The 19288-nt window shown below is 43.2% G+C and overlaps 1 protein-coding gene across 1 annotated transcript in view; it reads left to right on the top strand.

Moving 5' to 3' along the window:
• Positions 1 to 19288, top strand: part of LAMB1 (laminin subunit beta 1) — an 87294-nt gene that overhangs the window by 32737 nt on the left and 35269 nt on the right. Inside the window, exons 13-20 of the mRNA XM_001090393.5 lie at positions 3424 to 3503; positions 11766 to 11901; positions 13389 to 13547; positions 14795 to 14922; positions 15142 to 15265; positions 15821 to 16025; positions 16635 to 16778; positions 16989 to 17220. Coding sequence (XP_001090393.4) covers positions 3424 to 3503; positions 11766 to 11901; positions 13389 to 13547; positions 14795 to 14922; positions 15142 to 15265; positions 15821 to 16025; positions 16635 to 16778; positions 16989 to 17220 — 1208 coding nt within the window. The remainder of the gene's footprint in view (positions 1 to 3423; positions 3504 to 11765; positions 11902 to 13388; positions 13548 to 14794; positions 14923 to 15141; positions 15266 to 15820; positions 16026 to 16634; positions 16779 to 16988; positions 17221 to 19288) is intronic.

Raw genomic sequence — 19288 nt, 5'->3', positions numbered from 1 at the left:
TCTCCTGGATAAATCCTGAAGAGTGTTTTCCAACTTGGTTCCATTCTCCCCATCACTTTCAGGTACACCAATCAAATGTAGATTTGGTCTTTTCACATAGTCCCATATTTCTTGGAGGCTTTGTTCATTTCTTTTTACTCTTTTTCCTCATTTGATCGCTTCATTTCATTCATTTGATCTTCAGTCACTGATATCCTTTCTTCCACTTGATCGAATCAGCTGCTGAAGCTTGTGCATGCGTCACGTAGTTCTCGTGCCATGGTTTTCAGCTCCATCATGTCATTTAAGGTCTTCTCTGCGCTGTTTATTCTAGTTAACCATTCATCTAATCTTTTCTCAAGGTTTTTAGCTTCTTTGCGATGGATTCAAACATCCTCCTTTAGCTCGGAGAAGTTTGTTATTACCGACCTTCTGAGGCCTACTTCTGTCAACTCGTCAAAGTCATTCTCTGTCCAGCTTTGTTCCGTTGCTGGCGAGGAGCTGCGTTCCTTTAGAGAAGAAGAGGCACTCTGATTTTTAGAATTTTCAGCTTTTCTGCTCTGGTTTCTCCCCATTTTTTTATCTACCTTTCGTCTTTGATGATGGTGACATACAGATGAGGTTTTGGTGTGGATGTCCTTTCTGTTCATTAGTTTTCCTTTTAACAGTCAGGACCCTCAGCTGCAGGTCTGCTGGAGTTTGCTGGAGGTCCACTTCAGACCCTGTTTGCCTGGGTATCACCAGCGGAGGCTGCAGAATAGCAAATGTTGCTGCCTGAAGATTTCTCTGGAAGCTTTGTCTCAGAGGGGCACCCGGCTGTATGAGGTATCAGTCAGCCCCTACTGGGAGGTGTCTCCCAGTTAGGCTACTCAGGGGTCAGGGACCCACTTGAGGAGACAGTCTGTGCATTCTCAGATCTCAAACTCCATGCTGGGAGAACCACTGTTCTCTTCAAAGCTGTCAGACAAGGATGTTTAAGTCGGCAGATTTCTGCTGCCTTTTGTTCAGCTACGCCCTGCCCCCAGAGGTGGAGTCTACAGAGGCAGGCAGACCTCCTTGAGCTGCGGTGGGCTTTGCTTACCTACTCAAGCCTCAGCAATGGCGGACACCCCTCCCCCAGCCTTGCTGCCGCCTTGCAGTTCTATCTCAGACTGCTATGCTAGCAGTGAGCAAGGCTCCATGGGCGTGGGACTCTCCAAGCCAGGTGCCGGATATAATCTCCTGGTGTGCCATTTGCTAAGACCGTTGGAAAAGCACAGTATTAAGGTGGGAGTGTCCCGATTTTCCAGGTACCCTCTGTCACGGCTTCCCTTGGCTAGGAAAGGGAATTCCCCAACCCCTTGTGCTTCCCAGGTGAGAAGATGCCCCGCCCTGCTTCGGCTCATACTCTGTGGGCTGCACCCACTGTCCAACAAGCCCCCGTGATATGAACCCAGTACCTCAGTTGGAAATGCAGAAATCACCCGTCTCTGCATTGCTCACGCTGGGAGTTGTAGACTGGAACTGTTCCTATTCGGCCATCTTGGAACCAGATCTTCGAGGATGACATGTTTTAATAGAGAAGGCTTTTTGCCATTGTAGAGTCTACCATCACCCTCACATGTACATGTTAAAAGACATGAGTAGACAATTCACACAATAGGAATTACTAATGGATAATTTGACAAGATGTTCACCATCACTGTTAGAAGTGTAAAGTAAAGCCACAATAAAATACCGCTTTTATAGACACAATTAACACAAGTTTTTAAAAATGGGAATGCTTACTATTAGGACATCATGAGGTACTGGTACTTCTTGGCTGCTGATGGGAATCCACATTGGTTTGTACTTGTGTGAAAAGCATTTTGGAGATATGTATCAGTAGCTTATAGAAATGTGCGTACCCTTTGACCCAGTAATCCCACTTTATTCTAATGAAATAATCAGAAAATTGGACAAAGATTTATTCACCAGAAGACTCATTGCATCTTTTATTAATCATAGCAGAAGACTTGGAAACAACAGTGGAAAAATAGTTAAGTAAGTGTGGGGACTTCTATACAATGTAATATTTGGTTGCCACTGAAAATGACAATAACATCAGGAAATGCTCATGCTGCTTGCTATATTTAAAAACAAGAAAACACAGATGTGAATAGTGTCTTGATTATGTAGGAAATAAAATTCATCAAGGAAAACAAAATCTGGAAGGAAATACACCAAAAAGTTCACTGTAATAATTCTGAGTAGGAAAATTATGAGATAAGTTTTTAGAAATTTGTATTTTTAATAACATTGTTATACTTTCTCATTTAGGGAGGATTCACTAGCCCCAAATTATTATGACCATTAAATATGTATATTTATATATAATCCTAATACATTCTTAAAGGAGATTTCTGGAAGTCTAATTTAAATTGATGAGCCTGGTCGGGTGTGGTGGCTCATACTTGTAATCCCAGTGCTTTGGGTAGCCGAGGCAGGGGGAGTGCTTGAGGTCAGGAGTTTGAGACCAGCCTGGGCAACATGGCAAGAGCCCATCTCTAAAATTTTTAAAAATCATAAATAAAATAGGCCAGGCATAGTGGCTCATGCCTGTAATCCCAGCACTTTGGGAGGCTGACACAGGTGGATCACTTGTGGTCAGGAGTTCGAGACTAGCCTGGCCAACATGGTGAAACCCTATCTCTACTAAAAAAAATACAAAAATTAGCTGGGTGTGGTGGCACATGCCTGTAATCCCAGCTACTCGGGAGGCTGAGGCAGGAAAATTGCTTGAAACCAGGAGGTAGAGGTTGTAGTGAGCTGGGATCACACCACTGTACTCCAGCCTGGGTGACAGAGCAAGACTTGGTCTCAAAAAAATAAAGAAAAAAAGTAAATTGGTGAACCTGTTTTTATATACTCATTTTTGAAGTGCACAGAGCTCCTCTTCCCTATATAGATACTGTTCCATTTCTCTTTATTTCCATCTCTAGTGCTCTAAAGACTTGATTTCCTCACCGCTCAGTTGTGAGAATAGTCGTAGCTGTATGCTATATTTCCACATAAATTCTTGGAGGGCTTTCTGTATGGGATTTATGACAGACTGAACTGAGGGCAAATTTAAAGGCCTGCCAAACACTTGCCATACTTCTCTTACAGCCAGAGTAATTCTAATGAGGAAAGTTGGTATCTTTACTGCTTGCTCTCATTAGTTGTCGAATGGAGGTTATCTGTAGGGCAAAGCAGCTAGGCTGTGACCTGGCATGATCACGTGATTGTGGACGGCTCTCTGACTCCAGTGCCTGCAGCTCAGGTTTCTTCATTTCAGAATACTGCTGCCTTTTGTTGGCTTTCTGCTTTAATGATGAAAATGAGCATTTGATGGAACAGCCGAAACACGATTTAACTTGCTCCTTGCTGAATCTATTGTATAATTACAGAAACCTACTGTTACATGTTTCATGTTCTGTTCTGCAGCCAGAGCACTGGGGCTTAAGCAATGATTTGGATGGATGTCGACCATGTGACTGTGACCTTGGGGGAGCGTTAAACAATAGGTAAGTGGAGCTCCACCTATGCTCTTGTCCTCAGCCTTCCAGGAAAGTCGTGACTTCTAGGAATGAGTGACATTCAATTGTTTCTCAAAAAGATATGCAAAATATATTTTTATATGTCTTGATAAATGTGTGTAGGTACCTCTATGGACTAGATTCCCAGTGATGGAACTGCTAAGTCAAAGTACATATGTATTGTTAATTTTAATAGAGAATGTTAGATTGTTCCAGACATATTGAACTAGTCTATTTTCCTATCAGTTACAAAAGTACCTTCTCCCCCATCCCCAGCAACAGTTGTTATCATCAACCATTTTATTTTTCAACAGTCTAAAAACATGGAAAATGGACTCCTGTTTTAATTTGTGTAGAGAATCTTTTCATTTTCTTTTTTTTTTGCAACTTCCAAACCCATTAATGAAAATTACATAAAATAATGTTTAGTTCCTTAAATACGCTAGTATTCCTTGAATAAATGAAGCATAAAGCTCCACCAGAAGCTATCAGAACACACATTTGGCAAGATGTTAAATCTGTGGGAGTTTAACCACCTTCGAGTCAAAGAGAATGTTGGTCTCTGTTCCTGGCTCAGAGTCAGAACATCTGGAACAGATAGTGTAAGTGACTGCTGAGAGAATAGACAGATGTCTCCCTGTGACCTTGAGTCTTCCCAGAGAGAACACTCTGAATTCATTGAGCAAGCTTCATGTACTCAAAAACGGACTTTCTTTCCCAATTATTTCCCAACACCATAGTAGTCTGCTGGGAAGGAATGAGGTTGTCAGCAGCAAGAACATGTTGTGTTTGTCCTCTTTATTTGGGTTTGTTCTGTTCGAGGTCGTGCCATAGACTCAGTACAGCATGTAGCCTCTGAAATCCAGTGTGAATTTCTGTTCTTAGAAAACCTCCAGAGACGAGGAAGCTAGGATAATTCCATAAAAGCAGGGAAGAAGACAGAATGCTGTCTGCTTGTGGAATCACTTTTCTGACTTTCCTTTGTGACTCCCAGAACACATGTTGAATCCTTTCGTAAATGACTCCTCAATTCAAAGCTGTCATCACTCCTAAAGTCCTTCTTGATGAGACGAAAGTGGCATATGCAGTTCCCCAAATTATGTCATAAACTCAGGAATGTCCTATGGTTCTTAACCCTAAGTAATTTTTGTTCCTACACTCCCTTCCTCTTTTTCTCTATTCCACACACACTTCCTGTCTGTCTCCACCCACGCACAGGCCCTAGCCTGCTCTCTAATCTCGCCTGCAAAAATGTATAAAAACCAGAATGTATTCAACCAGAGAGTTTGGGAAGCAAAATTATCTAGTAAAGATCTTTAAAGCAGGTAATCATCTGATCTTTCCAGCATGATTGATGGGATGCCCTATCTTTAAGAATCATTGCTGGAGGGGCAAAAAAGAACATTTAAACATGCCTTCTAGTCTGGTGACTCCAGAGTGCTTTATGGTGATCCTTTTCAAAGTTGTTTTCCCTCAAGAGGAATTTCCCCAAGGAGCCCCTTAGGCAACTGAAGCACTGATTCTGCTGGGAGATCTGCACACATGCCACTGGGGAAATATTTGCTGGATGATTGGTTTGTTGCAATCACTCATCAAAACCTTTTACCTGATAATATTTCTTTGCTTTGCCTTGGATACACAGTAGGTACTGAATAAATGCTGATTGAGTAGAAGAATTGAAAATTAAAATATTTCTAAGATGTTAAAAACTAGGTATGTATTCGTTAGGAGAGGCAATCTCTAAATGTGATCCCAGACACTCCTGAGTTACTTTGGTGAGGGACAGAATTAAGCATAAAAATCACCGGAAGTGGTAAAAGCTTTAAGATGTGTCATACAGTGAGCCGAATGGATTTTTGGTAGTATGACAAAAGTTTAATAATCCATGTCTATTACATTGACAACTAACCTGAACTTTGGAATAACTAAAGAAGTGGCCAGGCATGTTGGCTCACGCCTGTAATCCTAGCACTTTGGGAGGCCAAGGCGGCCAGATCACCTGAGGTCAGGAGTTCGAGACCAGCCTGGCCAACATGGTGAAACCCCGTCTCTACTAAAAATACAAAAATTAGCCAGGTGTGGTGGCACCTGCCTGTAATCTCAGCTACTCAGGAGGCTGAGGCAGGGAGAATCACCTGAATCTGGAAAACAGAGGTTGCAGTGAGCCGAGATCACACAATTATACTCCAGCCTGGGCGACAGAGTAAGACTCTATCTCAAAACAAAAAAGTAAGACCTAATTAATTTAAATAATGTAACGGAAGCCAAGTTAATGAAGTTTTGCCTGGTAGATTACCTGTTTTAATGAAAAAGAATTGGCAGTGGTTGCTAGGTAAATGCTACTTGTAAATGTTTAATAACATTGAAAACTATAAACATTTTTACAGCATCCTTCAAAATTATTTTAACAATGAAATGTAGAGTTTTCATATCTGACTTGAAGCCCATCCCCCCCCTTTTTTTTTGAGGCAGAGTCTCACTTTGTCACCTAGACTGGGGTGCAGTGGCGTGATCTCAGCTGACTACAACCTCCGCCTTCTGGGTTCAAGCAGTTTTCCCACCTCAGCCTCCCGAGTAGCTGGGTCTACAGGTGCCAGCTACAACACTCAGCTAATTTTTGTATTTTTAGTAGAGATGGCGTTTCACCATGTTGGTCAGGCTAGTCTTGAACTCCTGACCTCAAGTGATCTGCCTGTCTCAACCTCCCAAAGTACTGGGATTATAGGCTTGAGCCACTATGCCTGACTCCACCTCTTTTTTGAACTTACCATGCTGAAGCCCCGAACCCTCCCTTGATGCATTACTTCTGCATCTCTTTTAACATTTATGTTGCTCTTACAGTTGTATTAAAAAGGTCTCTTTGGACAGGGATTAATGTCGTCTTTGTTTTTGCATCTCACTTGGCACCCAGCACGGTGGACCTGGCAGGTGCTCAATAAATAAGGGACTAAAATTTATTGTGCTTCAAGTCCAGAACAGAAGTTAGTAGATATTTTTATCATTGTATTGAATGACTATGGTATAGCTAACCCTTTGTTAATTATAATCATGTACTGCATAATAACATTTCGGTCAAGGATGGACCACACATACAATGGTGGTCCCATAAGATACTGTGTTTTAACTGTAGCTTTTCTACATTTTGATATGGTTGAATACACAAATCCATGCCGTTGTGTTACAATTGCCTGTGGTATTCAATACAGTAATATGCTGTACAGGTTTGTACCTTAGGAGCAATAGGCTATGCTATACAGCCTGGGTGTGTAGTAAGCTATATCATCTAGGTTTGTGTAGGTACACTCTATGATGGTCACACAACAACAACATTGTCTAACAACACATTTCTCAGAACATATCCCCATCATTAAGTGACACATGACTATACCGTGATAGAACAGGATTATAGAACATAGGTCCTACCGAAAAGGAAGTGTCCTAGTTGGGGGTGGGGAGGAATGCCACCCTGAGAAAATGAATGGTGCTGACTGAACACTGTGGTTGGTTATTATGAATGATGCTTTTTATGCTTTAATATTTTTCTGCCTAATTCCTTAGTAATAGAGAAAGGTTAAAATTCCATTTTCCCTATTCATCACCATTTAAATGAAATGGAATTTTTATATGTTGTCAATTTCTATATTTATGATAAATCTGTTTTGTGTTTTTTTGTTTTTTTGTTTTTTTGAGATGGAGTCTCGCTCCGTTGCCCAGGCTGGAGTGCAGTGGCACCATCTCGGCTCACTGCAAGCTCCGCCTCCCGGGTTCATGCCATTCTCCTGCCTCAGGCTCCCAAGTAGCTGGGACTACAGGTATCTGCCACCACACCAGGATAATTTTTTGTATTTTTAGTAGAGACAGGGTTTCACCGTGTTAGCCAGAATGGTCTCGATCTCCTGACCTCATGATCTGCCTGCCTCGGCCTCCCAAAGTGCTGGGATTACAGGCATGAGCCACCACACGCAGCCATAAATCTATTTTTTTAAGAAATAATCTTGGCCTTCACCCACTGAGAAGACATAGGGCCTATATTAGTTTTCTGTTGCTGCCATAACAAATGACCACAATTTGGTTGTTTAAAACAATATGTTTATTATTTTCCAGTTCTATGTGTCAAATACAGTCTCACTGGACCAAAATCTCCATGTTGGTAGGGCTGCAATGTTTTCTGAAGGCTCTAAAGGAGAATCTGTTTCCAGCTCATTTGGGTTGTTGGCAGCATTCTGCTCCTTGCAGTCATAGGCTCAGGTTCCCCTTCTTTTGCTGGCTGTCATCTAAGGGTTATTCTTGGCCTCTAGAGCTACCCACATTCCTCGACTCATGGTCCCCTCTCTCCATCTTCAAAGCCACCACTAGGTTAAATCCTTCTCATGGCACAGCTCTCTGACTCAGTTACTTCTGTGCCTGCCTCTCCAACTTTTAAGAATTTATGTGATTAGATTGGGCCCACCCAGATCATCCAATAGTCTCTCCATCTCAAGATCCTTCCCTTAATCACATCTGCAAAGTCCCTTTTGCCATGTGAGGTACCATCCCACAGATAACAGGGATGAGGATGTGGACATCTTTGGGGTCCATTATTCTGCCTCACACAGGGCCTTACTTATTTTATGTCCTTATTGTCCCTTACTGATTTAATGAATTGAATCTCTAGTTTACAGAGAAATTTGTAGAGAATACATAAAACTTTAAACTGTACCATTTCTATCAGATGTGATTTTTACTTGAACACAGGAGACAGTAATTACATGGAATAAATCATTGGTATCACAGTGAAGAAGCTAGGATTTGAGCTTGAGTTTTGAAAGCTGAGATTTGAAAGGTGCAAATGGTAAGCAGGGGAGGGCCTCCTAGCTGGGAGGGAAAAGATGGGTAAAGGCATAGAGATGGGAATGACTGTAGCAAGGTCGAGATCTGGCCTGTGACCATCTCTGCTCACATTCCCCCATCACCCTCTTTGCTCTTGTTATTCCTGTCCTCTCTCTCCCTGTCAAGTCCTCTCCAGGCTTTAAGGACACCTCTTTCATGACACCTCCCTCAGTCTCCTCAATCAGATGAATCTTACCTTCTTCTCCCATAGTGCTTTGCTTGTAACTCTATCAATGCATAGGTCCTTACTGCATTTTGATTTGTTGCATTGGTTAATTTCTTTATTGTTTATTCCCAATTAGACTGTAAGTTCTTTAGGACAGGGACTTTTTTTTTTTTCTATTTCTCTTTCTGTATATCATTTAGCCAGAAATAATAGACTTACTGAGGAGTAAGGATTCATTCAGAACAAAGTTCACAATGGACTAAAATGTGAGGGTATCTGCACTGGGAAGCAAGGCTGCTAGGGCCAATATTTGCTCAGTAAATATTTGCTGAAGAGTATGAGGAGTGTGGCTCATTGGAAAGCAAAGAGTCGGCACTAGAAAGAGAAGCCGTTTTCAGAGGATGGGTTATGGAGGCTGCAGAAAGCCAGGCAGAGGGCATCATAACTTGGTATCATAAGAAACAATTGTGGGTTTTTGTGAAATAATGCAAGCAGTGCTGTGGGAAGATTGGTTAGCCCATGGTAGACAGGATGGACTAAGCAGAAGAAGAAGAGTTTGAGAGGTCAGTTTAGGAGACTGTTAGAGTAACAGGTATGGGGTGATGCCATCCTGGATGGAGGCAGTGGCAATGACAGTGAGAGGAAGCTGCTAAGTTGAGAAACATTTTGAAGTAAAACTTGAATATTGGGATAAAGGTAAGAGAAGGTGATGTCTCTATACCATGAGAAGAATTTTAAATCTAGTGGCAGAAACAGCAGAGCTGAAGATAAGAAATCAGTGTGGGAGGTGATGATCTTTTTGGGACGAGATGAATTAGAGATGACAGCTGGCCAGTCCATGAAAATGTCCCATGGATGACTGAGAATAGAGAAGCAGAGGACAGCCAGCTGCTGGATCCTGAGAGCTGGAGGGTGAGGGCCATCTGCATAGCAAAGCCACGAGAATGAGTTCACTGAAGGAGCCAGTCTTGAAATTGGAGCCATGCCTATCTGTGATGACAATTCAAGCCTGTGGACAGAGACTTGTGATTGGCAGGGCCGCTGTTAAGGGAATTCCTTTCACATGATTGGCTCTCATGGAGCCATTCCTTGTTTAGAATTGTGCTGCAGATAGAGGCAACACTGGGAGACTGCTGGTGCCTTTGTCCTCACCTTCATTTGCTGGTTCTCTAATGGTTGCGCATGAAGGTCTAGTTGTTTTCTTCTTTGGTGGTTCACGTTTTGGATATTTGTTCTCTCAGTAAACATTTGGGGAGGAAATAATTTTCTTTTGTCCATATGATGTAATGTCTGATGCCTGAGTTTCTTAAAATAGCTTTTGTTCATGGACTGTGCCAAAAGAGGGCTAGGTCCTAATTGGAACAAGCTTTCCTCTCCTGGGAATTGGCTATGGGACGTTAAGAATTCCTATTCCTGGCTGGGCGCAGTGACTCACGCCTGTAATCCCAACACTTTGGGAAGCTGAGGCGGGCAGATCACGAGGTCAGGAAATCGAGACCGGCCTGGCCAATATGGTAAAACCCAGTCTCTACTAAAAATACAAAAATTAGCCGGGTGTAGTGGCGGGCGCCTATAGTCCCAGCTACTCTGGAGGCTGAGGTGGGAGAATAGCTTGAACCCAAGAGGTGGAGGTTGCAGTGAACCGAGATCCTTCCACTGTACTCCAGCCTGGGCGACAGAGCGAGACTCCGTCTCAAAAGCAAAAACAAACAAACAAAAAAATAATTCCTATTCCTGTAGTATAACAATATGATACACAGAAAGAGGACTTCAGCTATGCTGTGGCAGGGCCGTTTAGGATTTTATTTTATATATTTATTTATTTTGAGATGAAGTCTTGCTCTGTCTGGAGTGCAATGGCATGATCTCGGCTCACTGCAACTCCCATCTCCCGAGTTCAAGTGATTCTTTTGTCTCAGCCTCCCAAGTAGCTGAGATTACAGGTGTGTGCCCCTACACCTGGCTAATTTTTTGTATTTTAAGTAGAGACGGGGTTTCCCCATGTTGGCCAGGCTGGTCTCAAACTCCTGACCTCAGGTGATCCACCCGCCTTGGCCTCCCAAAGTGTGGGATTACAGACGTAAGCCACTGCACACCCAGCCTTGGGACATTTTTAATAAGCCTGTGAGTGCAAAGTCTTCCTGTGAGTTGCAACTTGCCGTAGGTACCTTATTTAAAACTTTGGGATGGGAAAAAAAGAATCTTGAGAAGGGGTTAAAGTAACAATTCCAAACCACAGCTCATCTTTAAGTGAAGTAAAAATGGATACATGTAATTTGAGTTTTATTTTGTATACAAAATTATGATACTAATAAAAAGGACATAAGCTGAGAACAGAAGTTTCACTCTAGTTGCCCAGGCTGGAGTGCAATGGGGTGATCTCAGCTCGCCTCAACCTCCACCTCCCGGTTCAAGCGATTCTCCTGCCTCAGCCTCCCGAGTAGCCGGGATTACAGGCATGTGCCACCATGCCTGGCTAATTTTGTATTTTTAGTAGAGACGGGGTTTCTCCATGTTGGTGAGGCTGGTCTTGAACTCCTGACCTCAGGTGATCCGCCTGCCTTGGCCTGCCAAAGTGCTGAGATTACAGGCATGAGCAACCGCGCCCAGCTGCATTTCTTATATTTAGCATAGCATAGCCAATGGAAAGGGGGAAGAGAGACACGAGATGCAGAAGTAAAAATCACAGAATTTGATTCCTAATGGAGGGTGAAGAAAGAATCTGGAGAACTTCTAATTTCTGACTTGGTTGACTCAGCAGGTGGTAGCGCCTTCACCCTGATAGAGACCATGGGAGGGACTGAGGGCTTCTGTTTTAGATCCATTGGTTCAGGATGCCTCTGGGACAGCCAAGCTGGAGATGTTCTTCAGGGAGCTGGATATTTGAGCCTAAATCTCAGGAAATAAGCAAAAAATTTAAGATGCCAAAGCAAGAAAGTTTGGGATGTCGAAAACCTCCATGTGATGTGATAGAGTGTCAGTCAAGAGAGGGCAAGGGAGGTAAAACAGAGAAGACCAGGTTCTCGGCCATGCTTTTGGAGTTTGGGATTAATCCATAGGCACTATTTTTTTCCACATACGTATTTTCTGAAGAAAACAAGAACATGCTATGTATTTGGCCCGGTGTACTGAGTAATGGCAGCTGTAGGGCTGCTTCTGGCGGGTTGACTCGGGTGACCATGAACTCAGTTGACCTGGCTCCTCCTCCCTTCCAGTTGCTCTGCAGAGTCAGGCCAGTGCTCATGTCGGCCTCACATGATTGGACGTCAGTGCAATGAAGTGGAACCTGGTTACTACTTTGCCACCCTGGATCACTACCTCTATGAAGCAGAGGAAGCCAACTTGGGGCCCGTGAGTAGGGGAGTGCGTGGCAGGTCGGTAAAGCAGTGTTTTGGGGTGTAGTGGAACATACATGCTTTGTAAAGAGTCCATTTCAGAAGCATTTTTATAGCTTTGTCAGTGAGCACAAAATAAGGATCAGGACCATGCCTTCGTGAGAACAGTCATATTTAAAGCTAAGTAAATCTATAACTCACAAATTGGCTTTGGAGCAGTCACTGAAGAGGCTTTTGGTTGGTTGAAGAAATTTGTCTTTCCAAGAAACTTTTCTTCTCCCTACTTATGCTCCAAAGTTATCAACCTAACATGGTAAATACTGAGGCAAGAAGATTGTTTCATCTATTCATCCCCAAATTTAATGACTTTAAATGTATGCCTGGTTCATGAGTTGGGGTGGGCTGAAACAGCTGGAGGCTGGCTGGGCATTTCTCTCCATACGACCTTTCTTTCTTTCTTTCTTTTGAGATGGAGTTTTGCTCGTTGCCCAGGCTGGAGTGCAGTGGCGCCATCTTGACTCACTACAACCTCCGCCTCCTGGGTTCAAGCGATTCTCCTGCCTCAGCTTCCCGAGTAGCAGGGATTACAGGCATGCACCACCACGCCCGGCTAATTTTGTATTTTTAGTAGAGACAGGGTTTCACCATGTTGGTCAGGCTGGTCTCGAACTCCCGACCTCAGGTGATCTGCCCACTTTGGCCTCCCAAAGTGCTGGGATTACAGGCGTGAGCCACCATGCCTGGCGATAGTGAGATTTCTTAGATGGCTTCTGGCTTCCAAAAAGAAGAAACAAGCTGTCAGGTCTCTTAAAGCTTGGACTCAGAAGTCCTAGAAAGTTCCTCATGTTCTGTTGGTCACAAGTCACAAGGACAGCCCAGATTCATGGAAAGGATAACGTAGTTTGTACCTCTTGCTGGGTAAGGCCACACATGGATACATACAGGGAATGAAAGAGTTGATCACAGCCATTTTTGGATATGACCAACAACAGGTATTAAAAAAATAACCCTGTAAACAGTTAATCAGAATTAACTCATCAGTTGTGAACATTCATTATCATATCAAGTTTCTTTACTTGAAAATGGAGCCTAAAACTAATGCCAATATGAGAGACAGAAATTCACTAGATATTGGACTAACCTTGTGGAGAATCTGGGAAACACCTTATGATTCCTAGACTTGCTTATAATGGCAGGTGTGATGTTCTCTTTTTTCCTTTATGCTTATTCTTCTGGTCGTATCAAATAAGGTATATCCCAAGCCTTTGAGTGCCATCTCCAGTGTCCCAAGACTACTCCAACCACAAAACGAAAAAGGAACCAGTTTCCTGTTTGGATATCAAAAACTTTTTACAATCTATTAGGGGAGATTTGACTATAAAAAATAGACATAAGGTAGCAACTGTTTTTGAATCTTTGGGTGACTTCGGGTTTCTTTGACTATTGAAAGTTATTGAATTCCATTTCAAATAAAGAATAACCATTTTTTTGCCATGTCCTCAGGGGGTTAGCATAGTGGAGCGGCAGTACATCCAGGACCGGATTCCCTCCTGGACTGGAGCCGGCTTCGTCCGAGTGCCTGAAGGGGCTTATTTGGAGTTTTTCATTGACGACATACCATATTCCATGGAGTATGACATCCTAATTCGCTATGAGCCACAGGTAAAGAAATCACTCAGTGGACTGGTGGAGGAGGGAGGGGAGAAATCAGTAGAAAAATAGTACTTCTAATGGGTATTATATATAGTTGTGAAATATGGAGATTGCATCAGAACAGGTGAGATTCTGACAGTCTCACCTCCTCCATGGAAGTTAAAATGTACCTTTCTTTCTTTCTTTCATTATTATTATTATTAGTATTATTAGTATTATTATTATTGAGTCTCACTGTGTTGCCCAGCCTGGAGTGCAGTGGTGCAATCTCGGCTCACTGCAATCTCCGCCTCCCAGGTTCAAGCAATTCTCCGCCTCAGCCTCCTGAGTAGCTGGGATTACAGGCATGTGCCACCATGCCCGGCTAATTTTTGTATTTTTAATAGAGATGGGGTTTCGCCATGTTGGCCAGGCTGATCTTGAACTCCTGACCTCAGGTGATTCGCCTGCCTCAGCCTCCCAAAGTGCTGGGATTACAGGCGTGAGCTACCACACCCAGCCAAAATGTACCATTTTCTTGAATCCAGTTTCTCAAACATAGTGATCTTTTGTGAGGCACTCAACCTTGCTGAGGACTGAGGTGGTGATGAGGATGTATGAGATCCTCTCCTTCCCTCACAGCCTGGCTGTCCAGTGACAGACTGAAGCCCCGAATTGTAATGAAAGACTGAAGGTGACGGTGCAACAGCAGAGAGATGCATGGTCCTAGAAGATGGGCATGCACCAGCCAGCCTGAGCCAGGGCTACCAAAATGTTTTCCTAGAGAATCAGAGCGAGGCCTTAAAGTGTGAATGGAATTGTGGAAAGCTGGCACAAAAGTAAGAAATAGTGTGAGTGGAAAAGAGAAGGGAGGGTTTTGTTTTTATTGAGAATCATTCCACGTAGCTTGATGAGAGATATGGTTGGAGATGCTGTTGGCAAAAATACTTGGATTAGTAAAGGAATTTGGACTATAATATTCACAGGAAGCTATTGAAGCATTTCAAGCAGGGGATTGTCATTATCTGAGATGCTTTAAAGTGGACTGAAACGGACATTGGGAAGAGGCAGAGAACAGTTGAGAGGTGTTTCAGCATCCAGGGTAGAAGGGATTTAGGCTGGAACCAGGGGAGTAGCAGACGTAGTAGTAAAGAGGAAAGGGAAAAGCAACTGTTTGTTTTCCATTTCAACTTGGCAATTGATTGATTTGGAGAGGTCTTTTTATAAACAGGCAGTGGTGGACTAACCATCTTTTCATTGTTTGTTTCTTATTCTAGCTACCCGACCACTGGGAAAAAGCTGTCATCACAGTGCAGCGACCTGGAAAGATTCCACCCAGCAGCCGATGTGGTAATACCATCCCTGATGATGACAACCAGGTGGTGTCATTATCACCAGGCTCAAGGTCAGTGTGACAGTGGTTTGGCAGCTCAACAGACTTCATATGCAAATTAGTATTTTTCTAATATTTTGTGAGTTTTCAAGTCACCATTTCAGAGCCAGACGTTGACTGCTGACTTTTTTCCTTTGGAATTATTGATGCAGAGCTTTGTTCTTAATTTTTATTTTTTGGATGCATGAAGGTTGACTTTTGTTGTTGTCTTTCTTTTTTGTTCGGGGGCAGATATGTCGTCCTTCCTCGGCCGGTGTGCTTTGAGAAGGGAACGAACTACACGGTGAGGTTGGAGCTGCCTCAGTACACTTCCTCTGATAGCGACGTGGAGAGCCCCTACACGCTGATCGATTCTGTAAGTGTGAGATCGCTTCTGGCATATGCAGGAAAGCCTGGGCGGAAAGTGCCCAGCTGCTCCCAGGGTGTTGTGTTGAGGCATAATGCTGAGGCCAGCGCTTAAGCAGAATCATTCTTTCTTGCCTCTGAGGTCACTTTGCTTATACTCCACCCCGTGGAAAGGATTTATTCCTTCTAAAAATATAAAATGTCTTTTAAAAAAAATAGTATTTCACTGGGCCTAGTGACTCACACCTGTAATCCCAACACTTTGTGATGCTGAGACAGGAGGATCGTTTGAGGCCAGGAGTTCAAGACCAGCCTCGGCAACAAAGCAAGACCCCATCTCTAAAATAAAAATAGCATTTCAAAAGCCATCAAGCTGTGTAAAATATATCTAAAATTTCCTGCCAAGAGTATTTAGGAATAGGGAGGTTTATGCTTTATTTAATGAGTCTAATGATTTCTGTTCAAGGGTCAAAGAAGCATTTGGGTTTTTTCCACGTTTGCTTGCTTAAACCCATGCCATGGGGCACCACTGTAAGGATGTTTGGCTGTTCTCATTTCTTCACAGCTTGTTCTCATGCCATACTGTAAATCACTGGACATCTTCACCGTGGGAGGTTCAGGAGATGGGGTGGTCACCAACAGTGCCTGGGAAACCTTTCAGAGATACCGATGTCTAGAGAACAGCAGAAGCGTTGTGAAAACGCCGATGACAGATGTTTGCAGAAACATCATCTTTAGCATTTCTGCCCTGTTACACCAGACAGGCCTGGGTAGGTATTGCTTCGCAGCTGCAGCAGCTGCTATTTCTAGCTCTGAGTATACCTGGCACACAAAGTGCAGTGGAGTGCCCGCCCCATAGCCCTGTGTTAGGCAGCACAAGGGAAATAGTATCTTAGTTACTGTGTGTCTTTATCTTTTTAAGTAATATTTTAGCGATAGAGCACCACTGAAGATGGAATCGATATTCGAGAAATATGCAAATAACAGGTGATCAGGGGAAAAGTCCATGAGGATAAAGCATTTCCATAAGCAGGGTAGTGAGTGGGGAATGGAATCAGAGAAGCATCAAATGACTGAAATGTGTGTTTTTCTCTTTGAAAGGTCAGACCATCCTCTGAAGGTCACTGGGCTTTGGTCTAATGTCCTGTGATATTTGAGCTTTGAAGGCAAGGGGAGAAAACGTTAATGACCTCCTGTCTAGAAAAACTGCTTTGATCTGCCAACTCTGCCTCCCTTTTCTTCCCTTCTGCTCATCATAGGGATGATACTGTTTTAAACCAGAACTCTGAATAAACCAAAGTAGTAAAGGAGAAAGGATCAGGGAGAGCCTGTTGATATACTGCTCCGTTTCATGGGTTTTGACCTCTCTTTACCCACAGCGTGTGAATGCGACCCTCAGGGTTCATTGAGTTCTGTGTGTGATCCCAACGGAGGCCAGTGCCAGTGCCGGCCCAACGTGGTTGGAAGAACCTGCAACAGATGTGCACCTGGAACTTTTGGCTTTGGCCCCAGTGGATGCAAACGTAGGTTCCTCAAAAGCATTGTTATGCATTCATTCAGATTAACTCAGCCATTGTGGCAGGGTTCCATGGCTGCAGAGCCGATGCCTCCCTCCTGAAGTTGATCACACCAACCCATGAGCATTCTGAATTGGGAACAGGGTGCTTATAAAAGGGGCATGTTTCCATTGAATGAGTTTCTCAAGGCAGTTCCTTGTTTGCCTGTTTCTTTAGCTTGTGAGTGCCATCTGCAAGGATCTGTCAATGCCTTCTGCAATCCTGTCACTGGCCAGTGCCACTGTTTCCAGGGAGTGTATGCTCGGCAGTGTGATCGGTGCTTACCTGGGCACTGGGGATTTCCAAGTTGCCAGCCCTGCCAGTGCAATGGCCATGCCGATGACTGCGACCCAGTGACGGGGGAGTGCTTGAACTGCCAGGACTACACCATGGGTCATAACTGTGAGAGGTATGCAGACGCTGAAAGTAAGGAGAATGCAATGATCTCTGGCTGAGCAGACAGCATCTTAGACCAGCCACAGAATTCATCTCCACCAGGTTTCAGCTCACTCATTCACTTCTAACCACCTCATTATTTTTTAGGATCTTGTTTATTTATCTACTATGTATTGAGTTTACATCCTCTATGTGCCAGGCACCGTTCTGGTGCTGGAGATACCGCAGAGAACAAAACTGACACGAATCTGTCCTCTTGGAGAGTCACCCTAGAGCTTACCATAGGGCTGTATAGAAATTGTCTGTCTCAGCAGATTCTGACCGAGGATGAGAGTTGTGAAATGCTCCTGCCTAATTTAGGCGAAAGGAGAAACTAATCCAAATGGGATTAGTCATTTTAAATAGCTTTGTTTTTCAGAACACTTTATGCAACCACAGTTTCCGGGAGACTCTATAAAACATGCCTAAGTAGATCTGTTCTCCAGTTAGCAAATGTCAGTTGAATAATCATTATGGATGTGCTAGATATATAGTAAGAAAATGAGAGAGAATGTGCCTCCATAACATTAACAGGATAGCTCAATAGATAAAAAATAGTCCATAAGAAAAAATTACCTGCTGACTTATACTTATCATTACTAATTAAGAAATGCAGACAGTACTGTTAGAAATGGCTTTTTGGGGGTAATAGTCCGCACCTTTTCACTGTGATAAATTTTCTCTCTTCCAACATCCATTCGCCCTATAGAAGATATTTGTTTTTAAAAGTTACTCGTGAAACACTGCAGCAAGTGCTTCAGTCAGTGGTGAAGTTACTCATGAGATGGAAGAGAAATTGTTAGTGAAACACTGAGTATGTGATTAACTTTTGGCATGAAGATGTTCATGGAGGCAAACATGTGGCTCTCGGCTCAATGCTAGAACGGTATTCAAGAACAAAAATTATCCCTTCCAACCTTAAAATTGTGTTGTAAAAAGATAGCAAGGACACAGTTATACAAGAGTGAAAGGAGGAAATTAATATACTGGGGTCATCTTTTTCTTTTCTGCCCTGTTTTCCATTATTGTGTTTTCAAAGAGAGCTGGAGAATACGAGAGAAAGACAGGAGAAAACCAGATTAACCGGGAGCAGAGAGAGGAGGGGTAACAGAGGTAAACAGCAAAGGGGGCTGCCACAATGCTGATTCACAATCAGCGTTCACACTGTGGAATGCATTTGAACAAACATCATGTCAGAATGGCATAGTTGATCTGTGACCAGCTTTGGATTTTATTTGTAAAGGGTTTTGAGAATAAGAAAGGGTGTGGGAGAAGGAAGATTTTTAATTTTAGGTTTGGGTGGCAAACACTTGATTTTAAGTATTTGGAATTTTACTATCTAGTTTGAGCCAGTTTCTCATCATTCTTTTTTCTCATTCCAAGATAACCACAGTTTCAATCCTGTGAATTTATAAAGAAACTCTACACTTAGATTGTTCCCAAGGGGAGGCAAGAAATGAACAATTTCTATCATGATGTATTTGGATTGCCTCCAAAAGACTTGAGAAACAAATTGAATTGGAAATCCTTGGACCTCAGTTCCTGGCCCAATTCTGCTTCTAACTTGCTTTCTAACCTTGGGTGAATTAGGATATCCAGCTTTAAAACATTTTTTTTGAGACAGAGTTTCACTCTTGTTGCCCAGGCTGGAGTTCAATGGCACAATCTTGACTCACCACAACCTCCGCCTCCCAGGTTCAAGCAATTCTTCTGCCTCAGCCTCCCAAGTAGCTGGGACTACAGGCTTTTTGTTGTTGTTTGTTTTAAGATGGAATCTCATTCTGTCACTCAGGCTTGAGTGCAATGGTGCAATTTCAGCTCACTGCAACCTCCATCTCCCGGGTTCAAGCGATTCTCCTGCCTCAGCCTCCCGAGTAGCTGGGATTACAGGCATGTGCCACTATGCCTGGCTAATTTTTTGTATTTTTAAGAGAGATGGGGTTTCACCATCTCTCTTGGCCAGGCTGGTCTCGAACTCCCAATCTCAGGTGATCCACCCACCTCAGCCTCCCAAAGTGCTGGGATGAGCCATTTTACAGGGG

This window comes from Macaca mulatta, chromosome 3 (genome assembly GCF_049350105.2).
Source record: "Macaca mulatta isolate MMU2019108-1 chromosome 3, T2T-MMU8v2.0, whole genome shotgun sequence".
NCBI classification, from domain to species: domain Eukaryota; kingdom Metazoa; phylum Chordata; class Mammalia; order Primates; family Cercopithecidae; genus Macaca; species Macaca mulatta.
The sequence above is the reverse complement of the archived record's forward strand: the minus strand, read 5'-3'. Positions and strand labels throughout refer to the sequence as shown.